We start from the raw sequence: 22161 nt of genomic DNA on the forward strand, positions 1-22161 counted from the left end.
CTCTCTCTCTCTCTCTCTCACTCATCCTTTCATCATTCACTCACTCATGGTGGTGGTGGCAGCATGTAGCATTACTTTATATAACGTTATACTTTAATACAATAAATACTTCATACAAAAGAAAAATAAATAACTACATATACAAACATGTAGAAATCTCTTCTAGCTCCATGTTGTAGTAAAATGTTATCTACCTCTATTTCTCTGGAGGTGTGGAGAAAGCCCCTCCCTCACCCTCCTCTGCAGCGGGATTGGTTTTGATGCTCCAGGTCTTATGGGCACAAACAAACCCCCCCACGCCACCAAGTCTTTACTTTGAGCCTCATAAGGATCAAACTCACACCCTCAAATCTTCCAGTCGACACTGGGCTGTTTGATTGGACAAAGGACCCTTATTACCTTTGAATGTTTACTTTGGGTATTAGATTTCAAAATTCACCCGAGACCTCAGGACTCCAGAATAGTCTTCTTATTCCCTCCTATGTTTGAACAGAGACACTTGAGCTCTTGTTCGTTAGAGACTTTAAATGGTTCCTCTGGACTTCAGAATTCACTGCACCCACTGAGTTACCTGAGGATTGAACCCACAACCTCACAACTTGGCCACCATGACTGTTGAGAGCTTTTGAGGTCAAGGGTTTGATCATTGTGATAAGTCTTGTGTCTGAAGGAACGAGTTAAAAGCTCCAAGAAAAGCGCGTCTCGTCAAACGGCTCGGGCCGTTAAGAGGACCACACTTCAGTTTTCAAGTCTCAGGTTCAATCCTCAGGTAAAACAAACACTAGTGAACAACGAGCATCTTTTTGGGAAGTACTCTTCTCGGTACTTGAGAAGAGTACATGTAATAAAGCCGAGAAGACTCTGACCAAATCTCAGGGTGTGGTTGAGGTTTGGGTTCAATCCTTGGTGAATTTTAAAGTCGAAGACCCCGATTAAAGACTTAAAGACTCTAAGAAATGGAGGTCAAGTGTCTCTGATCTAATAAGCCAGCGTGTTAGAGGACTGTAAAGCGCCAGTGGTGCAGCGTACGTTTCAGAACCGGCTTCTTTTTGGTGCCTGGAGCTTCAGAACCACAGCTGCCGTGACTAGAGATAGCGGCCCAGTCTGACGGTGAACTGTCGGTAAGGTGGGGGATGAACGTGTGCGAGGTACAGACTCTTACATGTGAGGGGATGTAGATGTCGTAAGGGTTGCCCGAGTCCACGTCGATGACGTGGAAGCCCACGCTGGAGCCGTAGATGACTTTTAACCTCTGCCCCTCCTCCACGGTCAGGTCGACCAGCAGGGGGCGATGCTGCAGGTCAGTGAACGACTGACAGACAGAGAGAAAGAGAACGAGGGATTCATTAAACAACCGAGCGACAGGAAATGACTCCTGCACTTTGTTTCTTTGCTTGTTAGTTTATTGGTCGGCCGGCTGGTTTATGCAGATTTATTGATTTTCTATGTTTTTCAACATCATGTCGCTCGGCTTCTTCCGTCGTGTTAGCTCACATGATCTCAAGCACAACTTTTACCGCACTCCAACACCTCGAGCGCATCGTGACGCGTCTCACCTTGAAGGCCATAAACTTGTGGTAAGGTTTAGGCGCCCAGGCGTAGATCTCCACGGAGTTCTTCAGAGCAATCACCAAGAATTTAATCCTCTCGTACTTCACTGCGGGACGGAGCAGAACAAAGTTAAAAAAAAAAAGCCTGGTTGCTTTGGAAACACTTGTGGTTAGCATATTAGCTGAGAGTCGATTTGACGGAACTTGAAGCTTCATAATTAATTCAAACCTGAATGAAAACAAAGTGTTTGGTTAACGCGAGTCCCCAGTGTGGCGTGTTATCAGGTCCACGTCCTCACGACACACACGAACCAGGTTTCTTACCGACTTTGTAGTGAACGCAGCCCTCCAGTTCTCCGACAGTGATCCAACCCTGTTTCTTTTCCACTTCGGGGTCGTTGTGTAATATCCTGTTCCTGAGCCAGGACAGGTAGTAAACACGCAGCTTGTTCTTCTTCCCTGGTTTGGAAAAAAGGAGAACAAAACAATTCTGAGAAATTATACTCACCTTACATGTACGATTTATTTTGAGGTTTTTTAGGTTTCACACTCTCTTCCGATGAGACTTATTGTTGCATCAGTGCAAAGAGCCTCATTTCTAAGCCTTCAAAGGCGGATCTGATCAGACTGCACACAAAGAGAAAAGGGAAAAAATAGAAACATCTCGGTCGTGTTCAGCGCCTTGTTTTGTTTTTCTATTTGTACTCCAAACCAGTGGGAAGCTTGGAAGTTAGAGAGGCAACTGTGACCGAGGGGGGAAACAGGAAACACCGAGGACAAAAACAATGACAGAGACTCGAACGAGAGATCAACAAAAACAGCTCCGGAAAACTGAGGGTTTAGATTTAGGGGCTGAACAAAAGGCAAGGAGCCAGAAAAATACAGAAGATGATTTTGCAGTCTGCAGGTCAGAGCACAGGGAGGGGGATTAAAAAACTCTTCTTTGTATAACAGAACAATATGAGCTCAAAGATCACCTTACGAGCTTTTTGGAGCATTCAGACATATCTCACAATCTCCTCAAGTGAATACTAAGGGCTGTGTTATTCTAGGAAGAAACTAATGTTAGGAAAGACCACACTGGAAGATCTGACAAAAAAACAAACCTGCCGCCATGGAGAAGACGCAGACCTGAGATCGTTTAAATACGGGGATAAAGGTGGACGTTCTCATATAGTCTCTATCTTGTAGACATTCACTCGTTTGTTGAGAAAAATCGCCGAGACAGAAGGTCAATCCTCTGCGCTGCAGACCAAACATGGCGTGAAGAGGGAGTTAATGTCGGATTCAGAAAGTTATAAAACATTGTTGGATTCCTCTAATCTGACGGCGGAGAGTCGTTAAGAAAGACGGGGTGAGATGTTTCTGATGGAGTGAACTGACGCTTCATATTGTTTGTTAAAGTCAGGAATAAACTTCTGCAGGAAACAAACCCTCATCAGCGACGTGACAAAACCTAAAGGGACGTTTTTGGATGACGATACCTGGCAGTTGAATCCGTTGTCTAACAGCTGAGGCTGCAGGATTTTAAGAAAGAGGCGCACCAACCTGAGATGGTGACGAGGACGTTGAGTCCCTCCAGGACGTCCATCTGCTGGAAGCGCCGTCGGTTGATCAGGTTGTAAACTTTGCCCTGCCCGCTTCGATCCAGCAGCATCAGGCCGTTCTCCGTCCCCACCAGCAGGTTCACTCCTGCACAAACACACAGAAGTCCGGTCTTCACTGCCTGTGCGTTTGCACATGACTAATATTATTGCGGTGAAGCAGTTTTTCTCGCGACTGTCTCACCCCACAGTGCCGCACACAGGATCTCCGAGTTGAAGCGTTTCTTGTACTTGCGGATCTCGGGCGTGTCGCTGTGCGGCCTGATGTTGGTGGGGTTGACGTTGACCACGGAGATCTTTCTGGCCTCGTTGAGCCTCGCCTGCTCCTGCTCCTGCTTCAGCAGCTCGTCGGCAAACAGCGCTGCAGCGACACCATATGACACACCGCTGCATGATCTGACCATCAGAGCTTTTACGTTCTTATTAAGGTTGATCTCCTTTCTAACCGTGGCGTCTGAATGACCCACAACCTCAAAGACATGACTGTTATAGAGTGAAAATAGAAATAAAAACATCAACGAGTCTCTCAGTGTAGTTATTTGAAGAAGTTAAAGCGAACATTTTTAACATTAACTACAGTTTCTCTTTATTTTCCGACTTGTCGAACGAGGTATTCAGAGTGTAGACCAACAACTGTGATAAATAATTCTGTGGTTTGAATTAAAGATAAGAAGATGTTTTAAAAACACACCAGTGTTTGTGATCTATTGTGACTTTGAAAACTTTGTGAAAAGGAAGTTGATAATTGCATCATCATTAACAAGAACACATTAACTTTTGGTTGGAGAAGCAGCTTTTGTTGTTTATTCACTTTTCAATTAGTTATTGTTTCTTTTTGAGTTGTTGTTTTCTTTCTTTACATTAAATGTGTTGAGTTAAATGTTGTTTTTCTTATTTCCCACACTGGTAATTGTCTGACGACTCCTTAGTTTCATCTTGTGATGTCCACCTTCAGTCAGAAAACGTACCTGAGGCAGAGCTTTTATCGTCATCATCAGTCGGGGACGTGCCGTAGACCCTCGGATCGACAAACGGCGTGAAGGACGCCTTGGAGCCTCCACCGCTCCCCATCGCATACTGCCGATCACAGAAACACAGGTTCAGTCACGTGTTTGTCTCGCTGTCTGTTAGTTGTGGGAAAAACTGAATGAAGCAGGTAACTGACAAAATAAAGGAAAGACATGATGTTATTCGTTTCTTTCTTTCTTGTGTTTCAATAATAAAAACGCCTTTAAGCGTCATCCCGGATAAATCCACTTCTACCAGGAGCTAAACTTAACCTGCAGTGTTTCCTTTATTCAGTCAGCTACCTGCGTCGTGTGCTGAGGAACAGGGAGGAGGGTTCGTTCTGGATCAGAGGCTGGAGAACCGAGAGAGGTGGGGGAGGGAGAAAGAGAGGGATCGGACGAGTGGAGCGGGGAGGGAAGAAATCCAGTTTGTTCCATCTGTGGGGAAAACACTGGAAACCAAAGCGGGGCAGATCTGAACGGGACAGGGCAGGAAATTAAAGGTGCCACATGTTGTCACGTTTGATTTTCATACTTAAGAGTCTCATTTCCTGTTGATGAGCTGAAACATCTTCATGCTTTATTAACTGTTTGTTTGAGCCTGAAACTGTATATTTGTGAGGCGGTTTTAAAGCTCTTCAGAGGGAAGCGGCGGACTCTTCAGCAGAGTGTCAAGAGACGGATTAACACACTGTTGGTTCTGGACCGGAACAGAAACACTGAGCAGCAGCAGCTTAGTTCTTTAAATGCAGCTGAAAGTTGCTAAAACATGGCTCCTGATTTCTGACCCTCGTGTGGCGGCTGCCGGTAGTTTCCCACCCTGACAGAGGACCAAACAACCAGCTGGTGACAGGTGTGTGGGCAGGTGACAGGGTGAGCGGGGTAACAGGGTGAACGGGTGACAGGGTGACGGTCTGTCAGGAGCAGGTGTGGGAGGGGGGGTTTTTTTTTTTTGGGGGGGGGGGCGATATTTGGGTGCCGCTCCACCTACTTGGGCCCCAGAGGCGTCGCCAGGGGAGACCAGGGGGGAAGTGCTTTGCTGCACCAAATCGGGGAGATTGGCGTTGCCAGGGAACAGATTAGCGTTGCCAGGGAAACCGTTGCTGGCGGTAGAGCTCCGCCTCCGTTCCCCATGTTTCTGGAAAAAGAGAAAGAGGAAGGGGGGGGGGGGCTACTGTGCAGCAAGGCTGTGATTGACAGGTCAGGCGGTGGAGGGAGGAAGCTGACCCCTGCTGTGTGCAGGTGTGTTTGTTTCTGTGTTGAAGGGGGCGGGTGGGTACTGAACCCAGCGGCTCTCAACAGAGAAAAGTAGCCCTTCATACATGTTGTCATGTGTGTGTTTCACACAGCACTCTGCGCACACACACACACACACACACACACACACACCCACACACACACACACACACACACACACACACACACACACGTCTCCTGGTAGGCCAACAGTGAAGCTCCTTCAGATCAATGTTTCCTGTTGATCGTTTCAACTAACATGTTATTAACTAATTGATTAATGGAAGAATGGAATACTCACTGTAATACTCATACAGTATTTTACAGCAAATACAGAATCAATTAGACTAAATAACTGACAATTGTGAATTTCTTACTAAATCGACTCTCATCAGATAAAGTTAAATAAATAAATAAATAAATAAATAAATAAATAATTCCAAATAATTAAACGAAGAAAAACTACAACCACTGACGTCCAACCAGATGTTCAACCAACCAATCACAATCCAGAATCTTACTGTCGCCCAATGTGTGTTATTCTCACACACACACACACACACACACACACACACACACACACACACACACACACACACACACACACACACACACACCAGAACAATAACAGGAAACAGCCAGGCATGCAGAGCTGGTGAATGAGCGTCTGAGCGCTTGGCTGTTGGTTTCTGCGGAGTCAGCGAGGCTACGAGTCAAACCCCAGGTCAAAGGTCAAAGGTCAAAACTGAGAGGCGGCTTACCTCACGCATCATCAGGGTGCTGTCCTGGGAGCTGTTTCCATACGAGTCGCCGTGGGAGTCGTTATGACCTCCCATCATGCCGAAGGACTCGTTTGCACCTTGACTGGCGGCCGGCCTGAAACACAGACGTCGACATGTTTATGTTTTAATTTCATTTTTAGCTGTTCTCACTGATAATCTTTTAAATGGAGGTGAGAGCTTAACAAGGTGTCGTTGTTCGTTAACCTGCCGCTCCTTCTTCTTCTCTGGATGAAATGTGAAATGTGAAATGTGTTGAACAAGCATCACTGACGACACTCACATAATTCGCGGTATATCGCTGACAGCCACTGTTCCGTCGTTGGCCCCGCCCTCCCCTTCCTCGTCCTCGCTGCTGTGAGACTCCTCACTGGACGACGAGTAGTCCGTCACTTTGACGGGCGGGCGGCTGGTTTCCTCCCCCTGTCGCAGCTCTCTCAGCTCTTTGGCCAGAGCCGTCAAATCCTGCAGGAGAGGAAGACACACGAACACATCATCAACTCATTCTGCCGTTTCTGTGTTACGCTAAGTGAAGCTCAGGTAACGCCCAGGTGAGGTTTTCACTCCGAGCTGACTGGGAGGAGTCTACTATACTATCTAAAGACTGTTTTTTCTTCACATTACAGTCATTACAAGCTTTAATTTAAAAAAGGTGGAGGTTTAGTTTCATTCTTTCTGTTGTGTATATGTGAGGAGTAAATATGCTGATTATTTTCTCCATTAATCAATTAATCATATGCTAATTGTTTGATCTATATATTTATAAAACAGTAAAAGACGCTCATCGGTTTCTCAGAAGCCAGAAATTAAGTCATCAAGAGTCTTGTTTCATCCAAAATCCAAAGATGTTTATTTTAATATAATATTTAAACGATAAAAAAACATTTAAGAAGCTTAAAGAGAGAATGTTTCATAAACGGATTATAAAAATAGTTGCTCTACGTTACTGTTCACATTATTATTTGCTGTTTATTCCATAAATATCTCATTTAGTGTCTGAGGCAGCTGCAGAAAGCTCTGGTCACAGGAAGTGTCACGTTGCTCGAGTCTCTGGTGAGAAGTCAGATTGGCATTTCATTAAATTTTAGATCGATATCATACGGCAGCACAAAGTGTTTCATTAGCTCAAAGTGTTGATTATGAGAAAGTAATTTACTGGTGGAAGCAATTTACATTTTAAATGACGAGCAGCGGCCGTCAGACTCTTCTGTGAGCTGCAGCGAACAAACCGTACATCCAGAGAACAGCCAACTTCTAAATGATTGTAAGTGTGTGTCTGGAACACGGCCGCAACTAACAATTATCATCATTATCAATTAATCTGCAGGGTTTTTTGAGATAAATTGAGTCATTTTTTTTAAGGTAAATTAAGCCGTTTTAATTTCACACTAATCGACCGTGACGTCTTTAGATGATTTGTTTTGTCCAAAATCTGAAGATATTCACTTCACTGTCATTTATGATCCAAGAAAAAGCATCAAATATTTAATATTTCTGCTTAAAAATGACTAAAGTGAGGAATCGCTCAATAAAATACTTGTTAATTACGTTGTGTGGATTGTCTAGTTGTTCAATCAGCTGTAGCCTCAAGGCCTTAAATTAAATTAAATGATTAAATTAAAAATCATTCCGACTTTTTCTGTATTTATGAGACGAGGCAAATTTAGTTTTTGTGTAGAGTTGTTCTCAGTGGTTCACAATTAATTAAGTCAACAGAATAAAATAAAATAAAACAGAAAAGTAAAAGTGCAACTACAGAGCAGTAATAAGCTGTTTCTAATTTAATAAAGGAAATAAACGTTCAGAGGAAAGATGTGTTGATTGATTTATAAACTAGCAGCTTCGCTTTAAACTTTATTCTAACTGTAACTTCTAAGAAGCAGTGATGCGTTCAGGTCCTTTGGTTCTCGTAAGGAAACCTCAGATTATTATTTTTAAACTGAACTAAAAAAAGAAGATCAAAAGGGTTTTTGTGGCGCAATGCAGGCTGTTAGTGAGGTTCATTTACATGTCAGCCAATTACTGAGTGGGAGGGGGCAGCGAGCAGGAGGAGAGTGCAGGAAGAAGAAGAAGAAGAAGAGGAGGAAGAGGAGGAGGAGAGTCCGGCTAAAGATGGAGTATAAAGGGTTAAATGTTAAAGGTTAAAGTTCGGGGGGCGGGACCGTGCTTTTAAATTCAGTCTGTGACATTTTCGCTGTCAGCGGCAGGTCAGAGGTTAAGTGACAGGAAGTGGACGAGATGGGGGAGCTGTGGCTGAGGCGGTGGAGGGAGGGGGAGGGGGGGGGGGGGGCTGGGTTAGGGAGGTTATCTTAACCAACTCCTTACCTGATGAAGAGAGAGAGAGAGAGAGAGCGAGAGAGAGAGAGAGAGAGAGAGAGAGGAGAGAGAGAGAGAGGGACAGTGTGGAAATGAAACAAATGAGCGGGCAGTGATGTCTGAGATGATAACAGGGAGTAAGTGGATTTACAACAGCGCTACAGTAACTGATCACTCATCATCATCATCATCTTCATCCCTCACACGAGAAGACAACAGCAGAGCATCAACCAATCAGAGAGAGAGGGGGAGAGAGAGAGAGAGAGGGAGAGAGAGAGAGGAGGAGAGAGAGAGAGTGTGAATGAGCTCAGCTTTTAGTTTGTCAGACTGTTTTATGAAGGATTACATCATCTTTAAAAGACGCTATAGATCCAGACTGATTCACACAGATACACAGATTCTATCAGCTGGATGGAGCGGATCATATGTCGACTGAAAAGTGGCAAGAAACTGTAAAATAAAACTCCAAAAATAAGTTTTCATTTTGCCTGGACTTCAATCTGTTGATATAAAAATACTTAATACTATAATAATAAGTTTAAAACATAGACAGAAATAAACATGTGCCAGTAGATAAGTTATTAAATATATATAGATGATTTACACATTCATTTTAACTTTATAACACAGAGTGGCTAACATCACACACTCCTTCATTTAATGCTCCTTTATGTTACAAAACTGAAAATGTAATTAATTCAAAATATGTTGTAGTTATTTGCTTTATTATTTATTTTACAAAGAGAAATGGACGTCCAGATTTACACGCCGACAGTGAACAGCTCCAATAAAAACAGTCAAAAAAGTATCTGGACTGAAAATCAGGCCGGTGTAAGAAAGTGTGAGAGCGAGTGAACGGACGAGTGAGTGCAAGAGAGAGAGAGAGAGAGGGAGAGAGAGAGAGAGAGAGAGAGATAGAGATAGAGAGAGAGACAGAGAGAGAGAGAGAGACTGAGGGGTGAAGGAGGAGAAATGTCACTGACCTCGTCTACAGCTCTCTTATAGCTCTGACGGACGATGGAAGGAGGGATGGAGAAAAGGATGAGAAGAGGAATGGAGTGGAAATGAACAGCAACGTGGTTAGTTCAGAGAGAAGAGTCAGTGTGTGTGTGTGTGTGTGTGTGTGTGTGTGTGAACATAGTCTGCAACATGTTCTACTGCATATTATTGATCATACAGCAGTTTGAAGGTCTGACGCACAGCTGTCTGTCCTTTATGATCCATAGTGCACGTACATATACACGTGTACATGTGTGTTTGTGTTGTGCACGTGTGTGTGTGTGTGTACTCACTGCAGGCCTGCTGGGTCGCGTCACCTCTCTGCCGTCCTCTTTGGTGTCGTGGGAGGAAAGCGTCGAGCCTTCGGTCTTAGGGGCTGAATTACCTGAACACACACACACACACACACACACACACACACACACACACACACACACACACACACGAGGATTATAATACTGTCAGTAACACACCTGAGACACACTGTGGAACACTGGATGTGTTTGTGTGTGTGTGTGTGTGTGTGTGTGTGTGTGTGTGTGTGCGTGCGTGCGTGTGTGCGTGTGTGTGTGTGTGGTGCTTCTGTCTTTGTGAGGACCAGGTTAAGTTCTACACACTGAGGATGTTTCTGGAAACTGAGCAGGTTTTAAGAAAGAGGATGTTTTTGGAAATTAAAGGTGTTTTTGAACTTTAAAACGTTTTGACATTTCTTGTAAAACTGACGACATTTATTTAGACATTTTAGAAACGTGAAGGTGTTTTTATGGAAAATTAAAAAACGTTTTTTTAAAAGTTACGACACTTTTCATTCTTTGAGAAAAGCTGAGAAAGTACTTTTGGAAAATTAAGGACATTTTCCAGGAAAATTGCTGAGGCTGTATTCACTTACTTTAAGTTTTATTTTTAGTTGCATTATAAATATAAAGTAACAGTTAAGGACCGAGGAGTCATTACATGAACGCCGGTCCTCACAAGTGCAGAAGGACTAAGGTGTGAGTGTGCACCTCGCTCGTTGGAGCCTCCCTGGGAGCTGGGGGTGCTGGAGCTGGAGGAGCTGCCGCTGCTCGTCCTCTTTAGGGGCGTCTCCATGGAAACGTCGATCCTCCGCAGGTCGGGGTTGCTACGGCAACGCAAACACAGCACAGTCTCATTCATGCAGCAAACTGTTGAAATCCTGCTCGAAGACTAAAACTAAAACTGTTTGTTTGTGTGTGTGTGTGTGTGTGTGTGTGTGTGTGTACCTGGCCCGTATGAGGTGAGCTCCAGCCCGAGGACCGAGGCCGGGTCCGTTTCCTGGAGAGTTCTTCCTGACTAAAGCAGGAGAGATGGAGGTCGTCCTCTGAGGAACCTGGAAAACAGATAACGCACCCGTCTGGGTCAGGACCTGCAACCAACCTCGACCTGATGAGATCTCATCAGAGGGAACAGCTGATCTGAAAGATGTCTGGATTCGTGGGCGGTGAAGTTTAATATAAATTTACATTTGGTGTCCTACTACTGGCATTTGGGGGAAGAAACAGGCTCAAGTTGATTGTGCAGTTTTCACTTTATCAACTAATAGTTTTACTGTTCCTGGTTTGTGTCTCTGGAAAGTTCAACAATAGCAACCTTTTATTTCTATTTTTTTCTCACAGCAAAGTGCCTTAAAAAAATCTCTTGGTACTTTAGCTTCACTTTTCCTGTTAATTCACATTTTTAAAAAGCTGTTCAGAATGAAAGCAAATCAAATACTTTAGGTGTGTTGCAAAAGGAAATCTTCAAAGATGTGGGTGAACATGCACACGTGTCAATCTGCACTAGGTGGTGCAATACGAGGCCAAGGTGTGTTCAGGTATTGTGTTATTTTTTGGCAACTAAATCCAGGTGAAAAATTTGCCTCCTTTGATCTAAACACACCTCACACTTTGAGCTGAACTCCAAACATCTGTGAAGCATTTTCCTCGTATAAATTTAGATTAAAACTTTAGTGAAGTACATTCCCTCAGAGAAAGAGATCCTTTTATAAATAGATAGTTAGAGTTATGGGTCAGAGGATGCAGATGTGTGTGAGCCTTTTGTCCAGTATTAAAGTTTCTTTAACTTTTTTACAGTTGGTCGTTTGAGATTAGCATCAACAGCATCAGACGACAGAACATCTTCATTTCTAAGAAAAACAAAAACACAAAAACTTCCAAAACACCCAGAAACTGAACAGACAATAAAACCTGCGCAGACACACACTCACATCACAACAACAGAATTCAGGAAAAAGCAAAGATCTCACAAACACACACTCGGACAACAACACACGGGTGGTGGCATGCAGAGACCTTGGGGGGCATGTCGTCGTCCTGCCGCAGCCAGGAGCTGCGGTCCAGCTTGTCGAGGGGGGGCGCCAGGCGGGAGAGGGGCGGGGGAGGAGGGGTGTCGGAGGTGGGGTCGGAGTTCTGCCGGGGCATGGGAGGCCGGGAGGGGGAGGGCGACGCCGAGGAGGAGGACACGCCGTGGGGGTCATACAGAGACTGGGAGCCTGACAGCCCGTGACTCTTCACCTGCACCAGGTGGGCCATCTGGACACACGTGCACGCACGCACGCACGCACACACACGAGCAGAAAACAGGCAGGGTAGAGGAGGCAGAGCAGGATCAGGATTTGCACAGTGTGATCAGGATGCAAGTCAGGAGGGGTGATGAGGAGGAGGCAGAGAAGGGGGGGGGAGTGGTGGTGAGATGAGGTGAGGTGAGAAAAAAGGTAAAGGTAAGAAACACATTCCTCAGGGTGCGTTCACACCATTCATGTTCAAAAGCCCTAAGTGCTTCCTCCGTCAGTTCATTTAGTTCGTCCCTGTGACGAGGACGAGGTTTCCACTGACAACCCTGAGAACACACGTCTGTCAGGAACACAGACAAACCGGAGCTGTGAGTTTAAATTCAATAAAATCTCAATTTACAAAAGGAAACAACCATAAAGCAGCTTCTCCTGCAGGAAACGTCTCAATCAAAAGCGTCACCTTCAAACGGAGCTCCATGTTAACCACAGCTGTCTGGTATGACACCCTACACCCTGACCCTCGCTACAGACGCTCTCAAGACACTTGGACTCCTTCTCTCCGGGAAGAAACTTTCACATTCAGACGCAGTGAAGACAACACAAACACATCGCCTGCAAACAGATCACCACGGGAGACGCTCGCTCCGTCCACGAAGCTGAACCGGTGACGAGGAACAACAACGCCCATCGAGAAACGGCTTTAACTTCCTGCGAAGAAAACAGACGCGACTCTTCCCTTGGTGGCACAGGAGCAGAGGGTCCCAGCACCTCATGTTCTCTGCAGGAACCTCCACAAGAGAGACCCCCGTCACATCGTTCTTTGTTGTGTCACTTTGCCGATGTAATACTGAAAATGTCCCCACTGTGAGACTAATCGAGGAATCTCTCATCTTATGTTAAATGGCGGCAGCTTCAGTTTCATAAAACGTCTGTCAGTCTCTAACTGCAGAAACATGGTGAGCGTCCCGCAGAGTCACGTGAGAGGAAATGAAACTTGCACGTAGAAAACAGTTTCCTGATCGTTTTCAATGTCAATTATTTTAGTGATGATTTGTTTAGTCGATGCAGAAGGTGACGTCTTCAAACCGCTTGTGTCATCTGACCAGCTGAATCAAACATATTCAACTTACAAGACCACAATGAGACAAACAACTGTTCATTTATTTTGATTTATTAATTTAGCTAAATGGAAACCACCGTCCCTGTCTGCTAACTCAAGGGTGTCACGGTTGAATTCAAGCGTGTGTGTCAGTCCGACAGAACCAGAGCTTTCAGCACCAAAAGACAAATCATCCAGAGTCTGACCTGCACCAGAGAGACGGACAAGGCTTCCAGGTCTGTCCTAGTCCAGAGTTCCTCTTTGTGTTTCTTTCTCTTGACAATAATCCAGGTCGAACTCAGTAACTTTTTCTCCCCTGGTCAAAAACAAACTCACCTCAACCGTCACTCAAACCAGAGCTTGAGTGTGACTGCACCCTGAGAGAGAGGCAAGTTTCTGTCACACGCGAGCGCACACACACGCATATAAAGACTTGGACACACACCTGTGGTTCGACGGAGCGGTGCATGGGCGGGGTCCGGGCCTGTTGGATGCCTCCGCTGCTGAAGGACTCGGAGCGCGGCGGCAGCGACGGGTCTGAGATCCGGTTGGAGACTTTATGCTGCAATGCAGGAGAAGTCTGTCTGTTCATCTTATAATGCTCCTCCACCTGACACACACACACACACACACACACACACACACACACACACACACAGTCACTTAGCATGCAGTGCAGTGTTTCCATGTTATAAACTTTCATGAATGAGTTTGATTAAATCTGTGTTTTCTGTGTCCTGATTTTTAAACTTTACTTCAAACTGTAAAAGAAATATTTAATTCCTGCTGTAGAAGTTTAAATCTATAGAAATGATTCTTTTCTTCTGCATGAGAGATCTAAACATCTGATCAATGATCTGCTCTGACGTCTATCAGCTCCCTGTGGAAGAAAGAGTGAGAATCAGCTGTTTATTCTTTCAAACAAACTATGTAATTTGGCTCCGATACCGTTAAACAGACCTCCAATTAATTTATTCCAATTAACTTTTGCAATTAATTAAAGATGCAACTTGTCTACAGGCAAGTCAAATGTAATCTAATTGAAGATCCAATAAAATTAAAGATAAATGATGAGTTGCTGGAATCAAGAGATAAAAATAACTGAATAAATATAAAATTACATTATTCTTTGAGAAATTAAGAAATTGTGTAAAAATCAACCAGTAAAAATAATCATTTTATTTTTTAAATACTGAGAGACAAATATCACTAAATATTTTTATGGTTTTTAAAATCAGACATGAGAGATTAAACTAAGAAGATTTTAATTGAAGTGCTGCCGCTGACAGAAGTGAAGAGGCTCCAGTGTAATAAAAGCCGCCGTGATTACAGGCGTTAAAGCTGATGAGTGGAGAGTTCACACAGTCATTACTTTACAAAAGCAGCAGATTTTTCAGCTTTAACAGTGTTTACCAGTGTTTTTCAGCATCACCTGCAGTCTCTCAGGGGCTCTACTTTCATGCCTACAGTCACTTTGGAGGAAGGTTACGTTTTTTTAAACGGTGGTCGTCTGTTTTTAGCGAGGAACATTATGTCTGTGTGCGATGGAAATATTCCCTCGTCTGAAGCTTGAAGGGAAATCCTGGGAGGCTGAGATGAGGGTAGACCTATCTGCACAGAGTGTGTGTTTCTATGCCTGCATGCGTGTGTGTGTGTGTGTGTGTGTGTGTTTCCATGCGAGGTGTCCACAGGGAGAGAGACTGATATAGCTGCAGCTGCCCTACATCAGTCCACCAGCTGCCACCAGAGGGCAGGCCTGGAGATCTGCCCTACATGTGTGTGTGTGTGTGTGTGTGTGTGTGTGTGTGTGGGGGGATGTGTTCACATGTTAGCGTGTGCTTTTAAGCGGCCTTGATTTACGGTGATAAGAAAACCGTCAGGGTTCAAATATGGAGCGTTGACCTGCTCTTTCTGCTCTCACGTCTTCTGCAGAATAACACACACTGCTGTGACTTTACTCAGGCTACATGCATCACAGCGTGTGGGGATTTTAAACCCACCTAAAAAGGTTTAAAGTTAAAAGGTAACACACCTTCAACAGCCTGGCTAAGACACATACAAGTGAATATCATGTTTGTTAAGAAAAAAAAAGAAAAACAACCTGGAATTTAAGATAAAGTGAAGATTAAACCTAAAAGAGGAAATCTGATGTTAGTTTGAGTTTGTGAAGTTAGTTCCTGTTAGACATTTGATCCCATCACACCACAACATGCAATAACAGCAGCAGCTCTCAACCTGTTTGGATCAAGGTGCTGCCTACCTGCATCTCACACACCTCGCCTTCACCTTTTATTCCTCTACGTCAACAAACGAAACCCAAGACCACGTGAACGTTCTTAACAGGAAGTGACTTGTTATTGTTTAGCTTATATTATAACAATGGAAATAGAACCAACAGATTGAGAGCCACTGCAGTAGAAGACGAGGACAGTCCCACAAATGCGCAGCACCCAGCCGCGTCAGTCACCTGCAAAATGGAAAGTGAAGGTTAAAGAGGAAGATTAGAAGCTGTGGAGAGGAAGGCAAGACAAGGATGAGACGATGCTGTTTATTTCCAGTAGCTTCCGCACTGTTCGCATGATGCTTGTGTAATTTTTGCACCTGGATTTCTGTTTCTGGACAGTTAAATTGAACTTAAATGCAAAAACGCCTCAAATGGATCTTCTAAAATAAAAGCAACAGATGACATACGTCTCCAAATATTTAAGTTAAGATTAAGTCTTAAAAGTACGTGTTGGCGTTAGCATTTAGCTCAAAAAGAGACGTCCGATTTAATTCAGTTCTATTACACAAGAAGTGAGAGTCAGTCTCAGTTTTGGAGGGAAAATCTTTAGATGTGGTAAGATTGGAGGAAACAGTGTGAATCTAAAACCCCAGTGAGGAATGGAGAGATGAGAGGAGATGAGTAAATTAAAGAAGAGGAGGTCGTGTCATCGTTTGTGCCGGCAGCCGTGAGTTAATGTGGGTGAGTCCTCCTGGTTAGAGAAATAAAACAGTTTAAAGAGATTAAAGAGAAATCATTGCAGCAGCCAGGGTTAGTGAGTCAGGCTGGACAGACCGCAGGGTGAGAGACAAACGAGGGAAAGAACGAGGAGTCTGTTCATCCTCCGACTGACCCGGCGGCCGGGGCTCCGGCCCCTGCTGTAGGGGGTGTGGCCCCTGGAGTCGGGGCTGTGCCGGCGCATCACTGGCTGGGAGGAGTCACGGACGCGTTCGGGGACACAGGTGACACGGATTCGAGGCATGCGCAGGTGATCCCTGGAGGGACTGACGTGGGCGGGGTAGGAGGGGGGACGGGGGCGGGGTCTGTAACCGGGGAGTAAGAGCAGGTTGTCGAGGTTGACGTCTCGCGTCTCCCTGAAGGAGTGGTGTTTCTTGGGAGGGATGCGGGGCGAGTTGCTCTGAGCTCGACGCATCACCTGGAGGAGCAAGGTCAGTGTTCACAAGAGACACAACAACGTGCAGGACGCACAAAAACAAGGCGTTTCCTTCAGGTAACGCACCCTCTGGCAGCCAGACTGGAAGTTCACATGTCAGCTGAGTGTTTCTGAGGTCTGAATTAAACAGATTCGTTTTGGTCGTGATGAAGTATATTTCTGTGATTTGAACCATCTCGATGGTTAAAAACCTGAATTCAAATCGCCATAGCTCATATCTGATCACACGTCACTCTTTCTTGCAGCACGTTACGTTGTAGAAACTGAAGTATTTCTACTTTTACAGCCTAGAGACCGATTTAAACTTCCATGATGGAACTGAAGCCATGGCTACGAGAGGATCTGTTTACGCCAACAGAAACTACATGTAAAAGAGTTTCAGTCAAAAATGGTCGGTGTCAGGTCTCATGAGCCAGAGGCGCTGGATCACACTCTCTTCTCTCTTCTTCTTGTTTTGTTTTTTTAAAAAAGGTAAATATGAGTTTTGGACTGAAACTCTTCACCTGACAGAAGCAGCACATATAAAATATTCTCCTGTTGTTGCACCTGAAGAAGAAAAGAAAAAGAAAGGAATGAGAGATGAGGCAGACTCCTGTCTGCATCAGACTCCAGAGGTCGGGTGACACCTGAAAAGGTAGAAGACAGACACAAACAAGCAATGACACACGTTAACCTCCTCGCTGACTCGCATCAGCCTCTAACTCGGGTTCACCGCGGTGCGTTTGTGTTCTCATGAATGTAAATCTCCCACTTTAACAGCCGACTCAGCTTTGTCGTTGCGGCTGAACACCTGTGCTTGTGTGTCTGTGTGTGTTGTTAGCTACAAGCTGCTTTGTGCCTCAGTGGGTGTCCTCTTGTTCCCACATGCAAACCTGTGTGCTGTTTACAAAAGGCTCACCTGCACCTGCCTCTAAACCTGTGTGAAAAGCCGTCTCATTTCTTCACCGGCCTTTAAACAAATGTATTTTTCAATGTCTCCTCTCACTTTTCACTCGTTTATGTTTGTTATGTTCAGATTTCTTCACTTGTTTTCTCCTCTGTGTGTGTTTGTTTGTCTCAGGCCGTGTGGTCTACCTCTTTGGCCCAGGCGGGTTTGTCGTTGCTGCCTGGCGCCTGGTCTTTGTAGTGGTACAGCTGCTTCTTGTCCTGCGGCGGCCGCGGCGGCTCCTGCTGCTGCTGCTGCAGCGACACCAGGTACGCTCGCTCCTGCTGCAGCTGCCTCTGCAGCCGCTCGGCCTGCCGCTGCTCCTCGATCTGCTTCCTCTTGTACTCCTGCGGACGTCAAACACAGAGCGGAGGGAGGATGAGACGGTGGAGAGATAATAAAAAAACAAACAAGGACGATGAACTCAGCGCACAAACGGTCACGATGAGGCACAAAAATTTACTGTTGGGTCCCTGTTTAAACTCCCACTTTCAGCTCTGAGTGTGTTTTGTTTACACCAAACTTTACATGGCATTTCTTATACTGTTGGTCTTGAGACACACAGAACAACCAAAAACTTGGACTTTAGTATCAACTAAAATAATTCAGCTCTAATTGAATTAGATTTTCATACCCTCACCCCCCCCCACTGCCAAATAAATTTGCTTAACAAATCACATCTGGTTTATGCAGCTTCCCTTTTCCCCACAAGCGAGCAGGGTTGTATCAACAGGACGTCAGGATTACGTAACAATGCAGAATCGGACTCTTGATATTTTGTTTTTGCAGATGGAAAAATGACCAAGAACCGACAGTAAACCACAGGATTTTCAGGCCCCACCCCCCCGGGGGGTTTGAGGACTGATCCAGCTTTAGCTACTGGCCATGAAAGTGAAGGACATTTTAAGAGCTGGAATTATATTTCATCTGAATATAACATCTACTGATCTACTTGTTCCAAATACTGGCTGATAAGCTTCAAAATGAACGTACAGTTTATGTTTCCCTCTGAGGAAAAGATTACAGCTGTAATGCAGCTCTTTGCCTCCATCTTTTCCATTATTTACAGCACATTTATCAAGGCTCCACCTCATGTATTATTGCTGATATAACACTAATTAAGGTCCTGTTTATGGAGGAAGATATCTCCTTTTAAAAAGGTCTACATCTATCCTGGGAAAGAAAACATTATGATGTAGATTTATGACATAAACAGTTTTCTGAAAAGCCAAAATTGAGACACAGTCGAGAACAGTTTCACATAAAACAAAAAAAATATACAAATCAGCATTCAGTCTCAAGCTCAGAGATAATTCACGTTGGAGCATCATTAGACACTAAAACACAACCAGACTGATGAAGTGCTCGTCGTGTCATGAGGGCTAACAGCTTTTCCAAGGTGACCTACTGCACTGATTCACTGACTCACGCATTAGTGCTTTTACATGAAAAATAAATTGATGCAGCCAAAACAGAGTCAGTTACTGCAGGAAACATGCGGAGGAAAGGCTTTCCAGACCCGGCTCTGACAGGAAGTTTCAATATATATGTTTCTTTCATCATATATTATTTCACAGAGCCAGAATTTGTTCATATTTATAAACCGTTTTCATTTTGAAACGACTGGTCAGACTCGAGCCTCAGTTTGAAACTGTGCTCTCTTTGTTTCTCACACCTTGAGCTCTGGCATTTATCTGAGCTGTGTGCGAAAGTCTGCAGCAGCCGATAGAGTGTGTGTGTGTGTGTGTGTGTGTGTGTCCTGGACTGTGGTGATCGTTTCGGGGGGGGGCAGTGCTCTTTCTCCGCCGTCTGCTTTGACGTCATCGAGAAAAGGCCGACAGCATCGCCGTGAACAAACGAAGCTGAATGAGATGTGATTTCAGGACCGTCAGACATCGACCGACACGCCCATCGCTGTGTGTGCTGATTGATTAGATGTTTGTTAACTTCAGTAAGCTGATGTGTGGCTCCGTCTCGGCTCAGCATCGATCCGGGTATTGACCGCCTTCGCCGAGTCACGATTCCGTTAAGTAAACAACAAACGGAGTGACATGAAATCAGTGTCTTGTACCCATTGCTGTTTCCATGGTCACCAACTTTTGAGCTGTTGTCATGGAAATCTTTGGCAATGTTGGTTGGGAAGTTCTTTAATCATGGAGTTGATCATTTTGTTTTTGAATGTGATTTAAATTGAGTCTGGACATGTTGTCATAGCAACAAATCTTTAAACCCAGATCGGTTAAAGTGCATCTTACTGACAGTTAACAAAAGGTTTGTTTTTCTTCTTTTAATAATCAAAGTTTTGATATAATTTTAGATGAGGACAAACGTCTTGTTGTGAAATCATAAAACATACTGCAAAAATAATGGTTAGTAATAAATCTGAGTTACTGTTAAAAAGACCAGACAACACTCACAGTCTGACCACAATGTAGAGCAAAACACCTGGGAGTCTTCCCAACACACCTTCCTCATGTAACTGCAGTCACATGATCAGCACTCAGCCAATCATACGATCACTGATCATGGTTTCATCTCATTTTGTCTTTATTTCAAAATAAGAGCGCACTGTTATTCAGGATAACTTAATCCAGGATTAAACAAATCAATCCTCGAGTATGACACGTGACATTCAAACTGTCCTTCAAATAATCAAATGAGCTGGATGAGAATACACAGGATTATTTTATCCTGATTTCAGCCTGGATTAGTTAAACCACACATGAAGAGCAGGCTCCGGTACCGTTGGTTGATGTGTGTCTGTGTGTGTTGTTACCAGCAGTAAGGCCTGCTCCTGCAGGAGCTGCTGCTGCAGGATCTCCAGCTGCCTCTGCTCCTCCTCCAGCTGTCTACGGATATACTCCTAACCAATCGGCACCCAGGGCCAGAGAGAGACGCAGCCAATCAAAGACCACCGAGGCAGACGAGAAGCAAATCGGAGCCCAGGCAACCAGTGACATCAGCAGAGCAGGAAATAGGAGGAAAAGAGGAATGAAAGAGGAGGACAGACAAAAGTAGATTTATTGAAGAGGTGTGAAAGTAGGGATTTAGTCAGAAATAGACGAGGAGAGATAAAGAGAGAAACAGCAGGGGGCTGTAATTAGTGGAACAGGAGGACTTGCTTATTAGTGGAGGAAGGATGTTAAAGATCACCATGAAATCAGTTGTGCAAGAGGTGGAAATTTATATCTGAAGTAAAAGTGTTACACTGCAGGAAAAGTTAACTATTACTGCAAGTCCTCACATGACTAATTAAAGCCTCCAGTCTCCCCTGTACTGTAATATTTAATGTGTGGTGCTGCTGAGATTCTCTCTCCATTTCTCTCTTCAGACTTGTAATAACATTTGCTTCCAACCGATCCACTGATAAAACTACAGTTACCAAAGTTTTAAAGGAAGTCTCGTGCTTCTCAACGCGGTATTTCTTTGTGTGGAAAACGTCACAAACTAAACTAACCTGTTGATAATCTCACTAACCTCAGATTCATGTGCGGCGTACTGAACTGACAGAGTTTCTTATTCTGCGTCATGCGAAGAGAAAAAGAGGAAATCGCGAACACCAGAGGTCGTATCAGCCAGCTGAGCAGCGAGATTTTGAGTCGAGAGGCCACGCCCCTCCGGATGACGGCACCTGTGATGTAACGTCTTCCAGTCAGGTGTTCTCTTACCTGTTCTCTCTCCGCGTGCCTCCTCTCCTCCTCTCGACGGAGCTGCTCCATCTCTTCGTACCTCCTCCTCTGCTCTCGCTCCTGCTGCTTCCTCATCTCTCGCTCCCGACGCTGTTGCTGCAGGTGAAGGAGATTTCACACATCAACGCTTCAACTCTGTGTGTGTGTGTGTGTGTGTGTGTGTGTGTGTTTGATCACATCAGGTGTGTTTCCCTAGTATCTGAATGAGCCGAGGTGGTGACATCACAGGTGTGGCAGGTTTTGCTGCACAGGCTAAAACAGCAGCAGTGTGCTTCACAGGTTTAAGTTGACTCTTTTACAGGCGTCTCTAAAAGAGCTTGTCATCTTGACATTAACGATGTAGTAGAATCCTTGAGTGTCCTTGTGTTTAGTTCTGTTTTTATGGCCCCGATGTGGCGCTTCAGTCCTCTGGGTTCACAGAAAGTACACAGGGTGTGAATAACAACTTGTGCATTGCAGCCCTTGAGTTCATTTTCTCTGGCATTAATTTTGACACATTGCACGTAGCGTTGTAAATAAACAGCGTGCTAGTTAACCTATGCATGAATACAGTACGATTCCTGTGGGACTTGCAAATTAATCTGCGATTAGAGACGAGATACTGCAGCCGTTTGCAAATCAGTTTCATGAACCGGCTCCTGAGGGATTCTCGCGTTCGCACAGTTGAACATTGATCATCTCCGCTCACCCAACCTGACATTTGGATTTCAGTAGTTTTGTCTATGTGGCTTTCATTTTGAAGAGGTTTTACCTCATCTACCACTGCGCTCTGATCCCACTGTCCTTTGCTTTGCTTTCACAGCTGCTGCTTTTCCACCAAAAAACCACCGGGTGACTTTTACTGTGAAGCTGCAGCCTTAGTCACAGAGGTTAACTCACTGGTCTACAGCAGGATATGGACATTATTATTGGAGGTTTTTAAATATTGCAGGGAAGAGCTCTTTAGATGAAGAGCTGTGGCAGTTTGTGTAAATCTCAAAATATATGACG

General features: G+C 44.6%; 1 protein-coding gene across 1 annotated transcript in view; it reads right to left on the reverse strand.

The window, feature by feature from the left end:
• LOC111238328 (TRAF2 and NCK-interacting protein kinase-like) overlaps nt 1-22161 on the reverse strand; it is a 47116-nt gene that overhangs the window by 4835 nt on the left and 20120 nt on the right. Inside the window, exons 13-29 of the mRNA XM_022767767.1 lie at nt 21151-21267; nt 20259-20345; nt 17632-17829; nt 16237-16539; nt 13566-13730; nt 10733-10839; nt 10496-10611; nt 9785-9876; nt 9476-9499; nt 6460-6641; nt 6159-6273; nt 4123-4231; nt 3339-3515; nt 3099-3242; nt 1875-2009; nt 1557-1657; nt 1163-1312 (exon numbers count right to left, since the gene is read on the reverse strand). Coding sequence (XP_022623488.1) covers nt 1163-1312; nt 1557-1657; nt 1875-2009; nt 3099-3242; nt 3339-3515; nt 4123-4231; nt 6159-6273; nt 6460-6641; nt 9476-9499; nt 9785-9876; nt 10496-10611; nt 10733-10839; nt 13566-13730; nt 16237-16539; nt 17632-17829; nt 20259-20345; nt 21151-21267 — 2322 coding nt within the window. The remainder of the gene's footprint in view (nt 1-1162; nt 1313-1556; nt 1658-1874; nt 2010-3098; nt 3243-3338; nt 3516-4122; nt 4232-6158; nt 6274-6459; nt 6642-9475; nt 9500-9784; nt 9877-10495; nt 10612-10732; nt 10840-13565; nt 13731-16236; nt 16540-17631; nt 17830-20258; nt 20346-21150; nt 21268-22161) is intronic.

Source organism: Seriola dumerili, unplaced genomic scaffold (genome assembly GCF_002260705.1).
Source record: "Seriola dumerili isolate Sdu_G_001 unplaced genomic scaffold, Sdu_1.0 BDQW01001298.1, whole genome shotgun sequence".
Classification (NCBI taxonomy): Eukaryota; Metazoa; Chordata; class Actinopteri; order Carangiformes; family Carangidae; genus Seriola; species Seriola dumerili.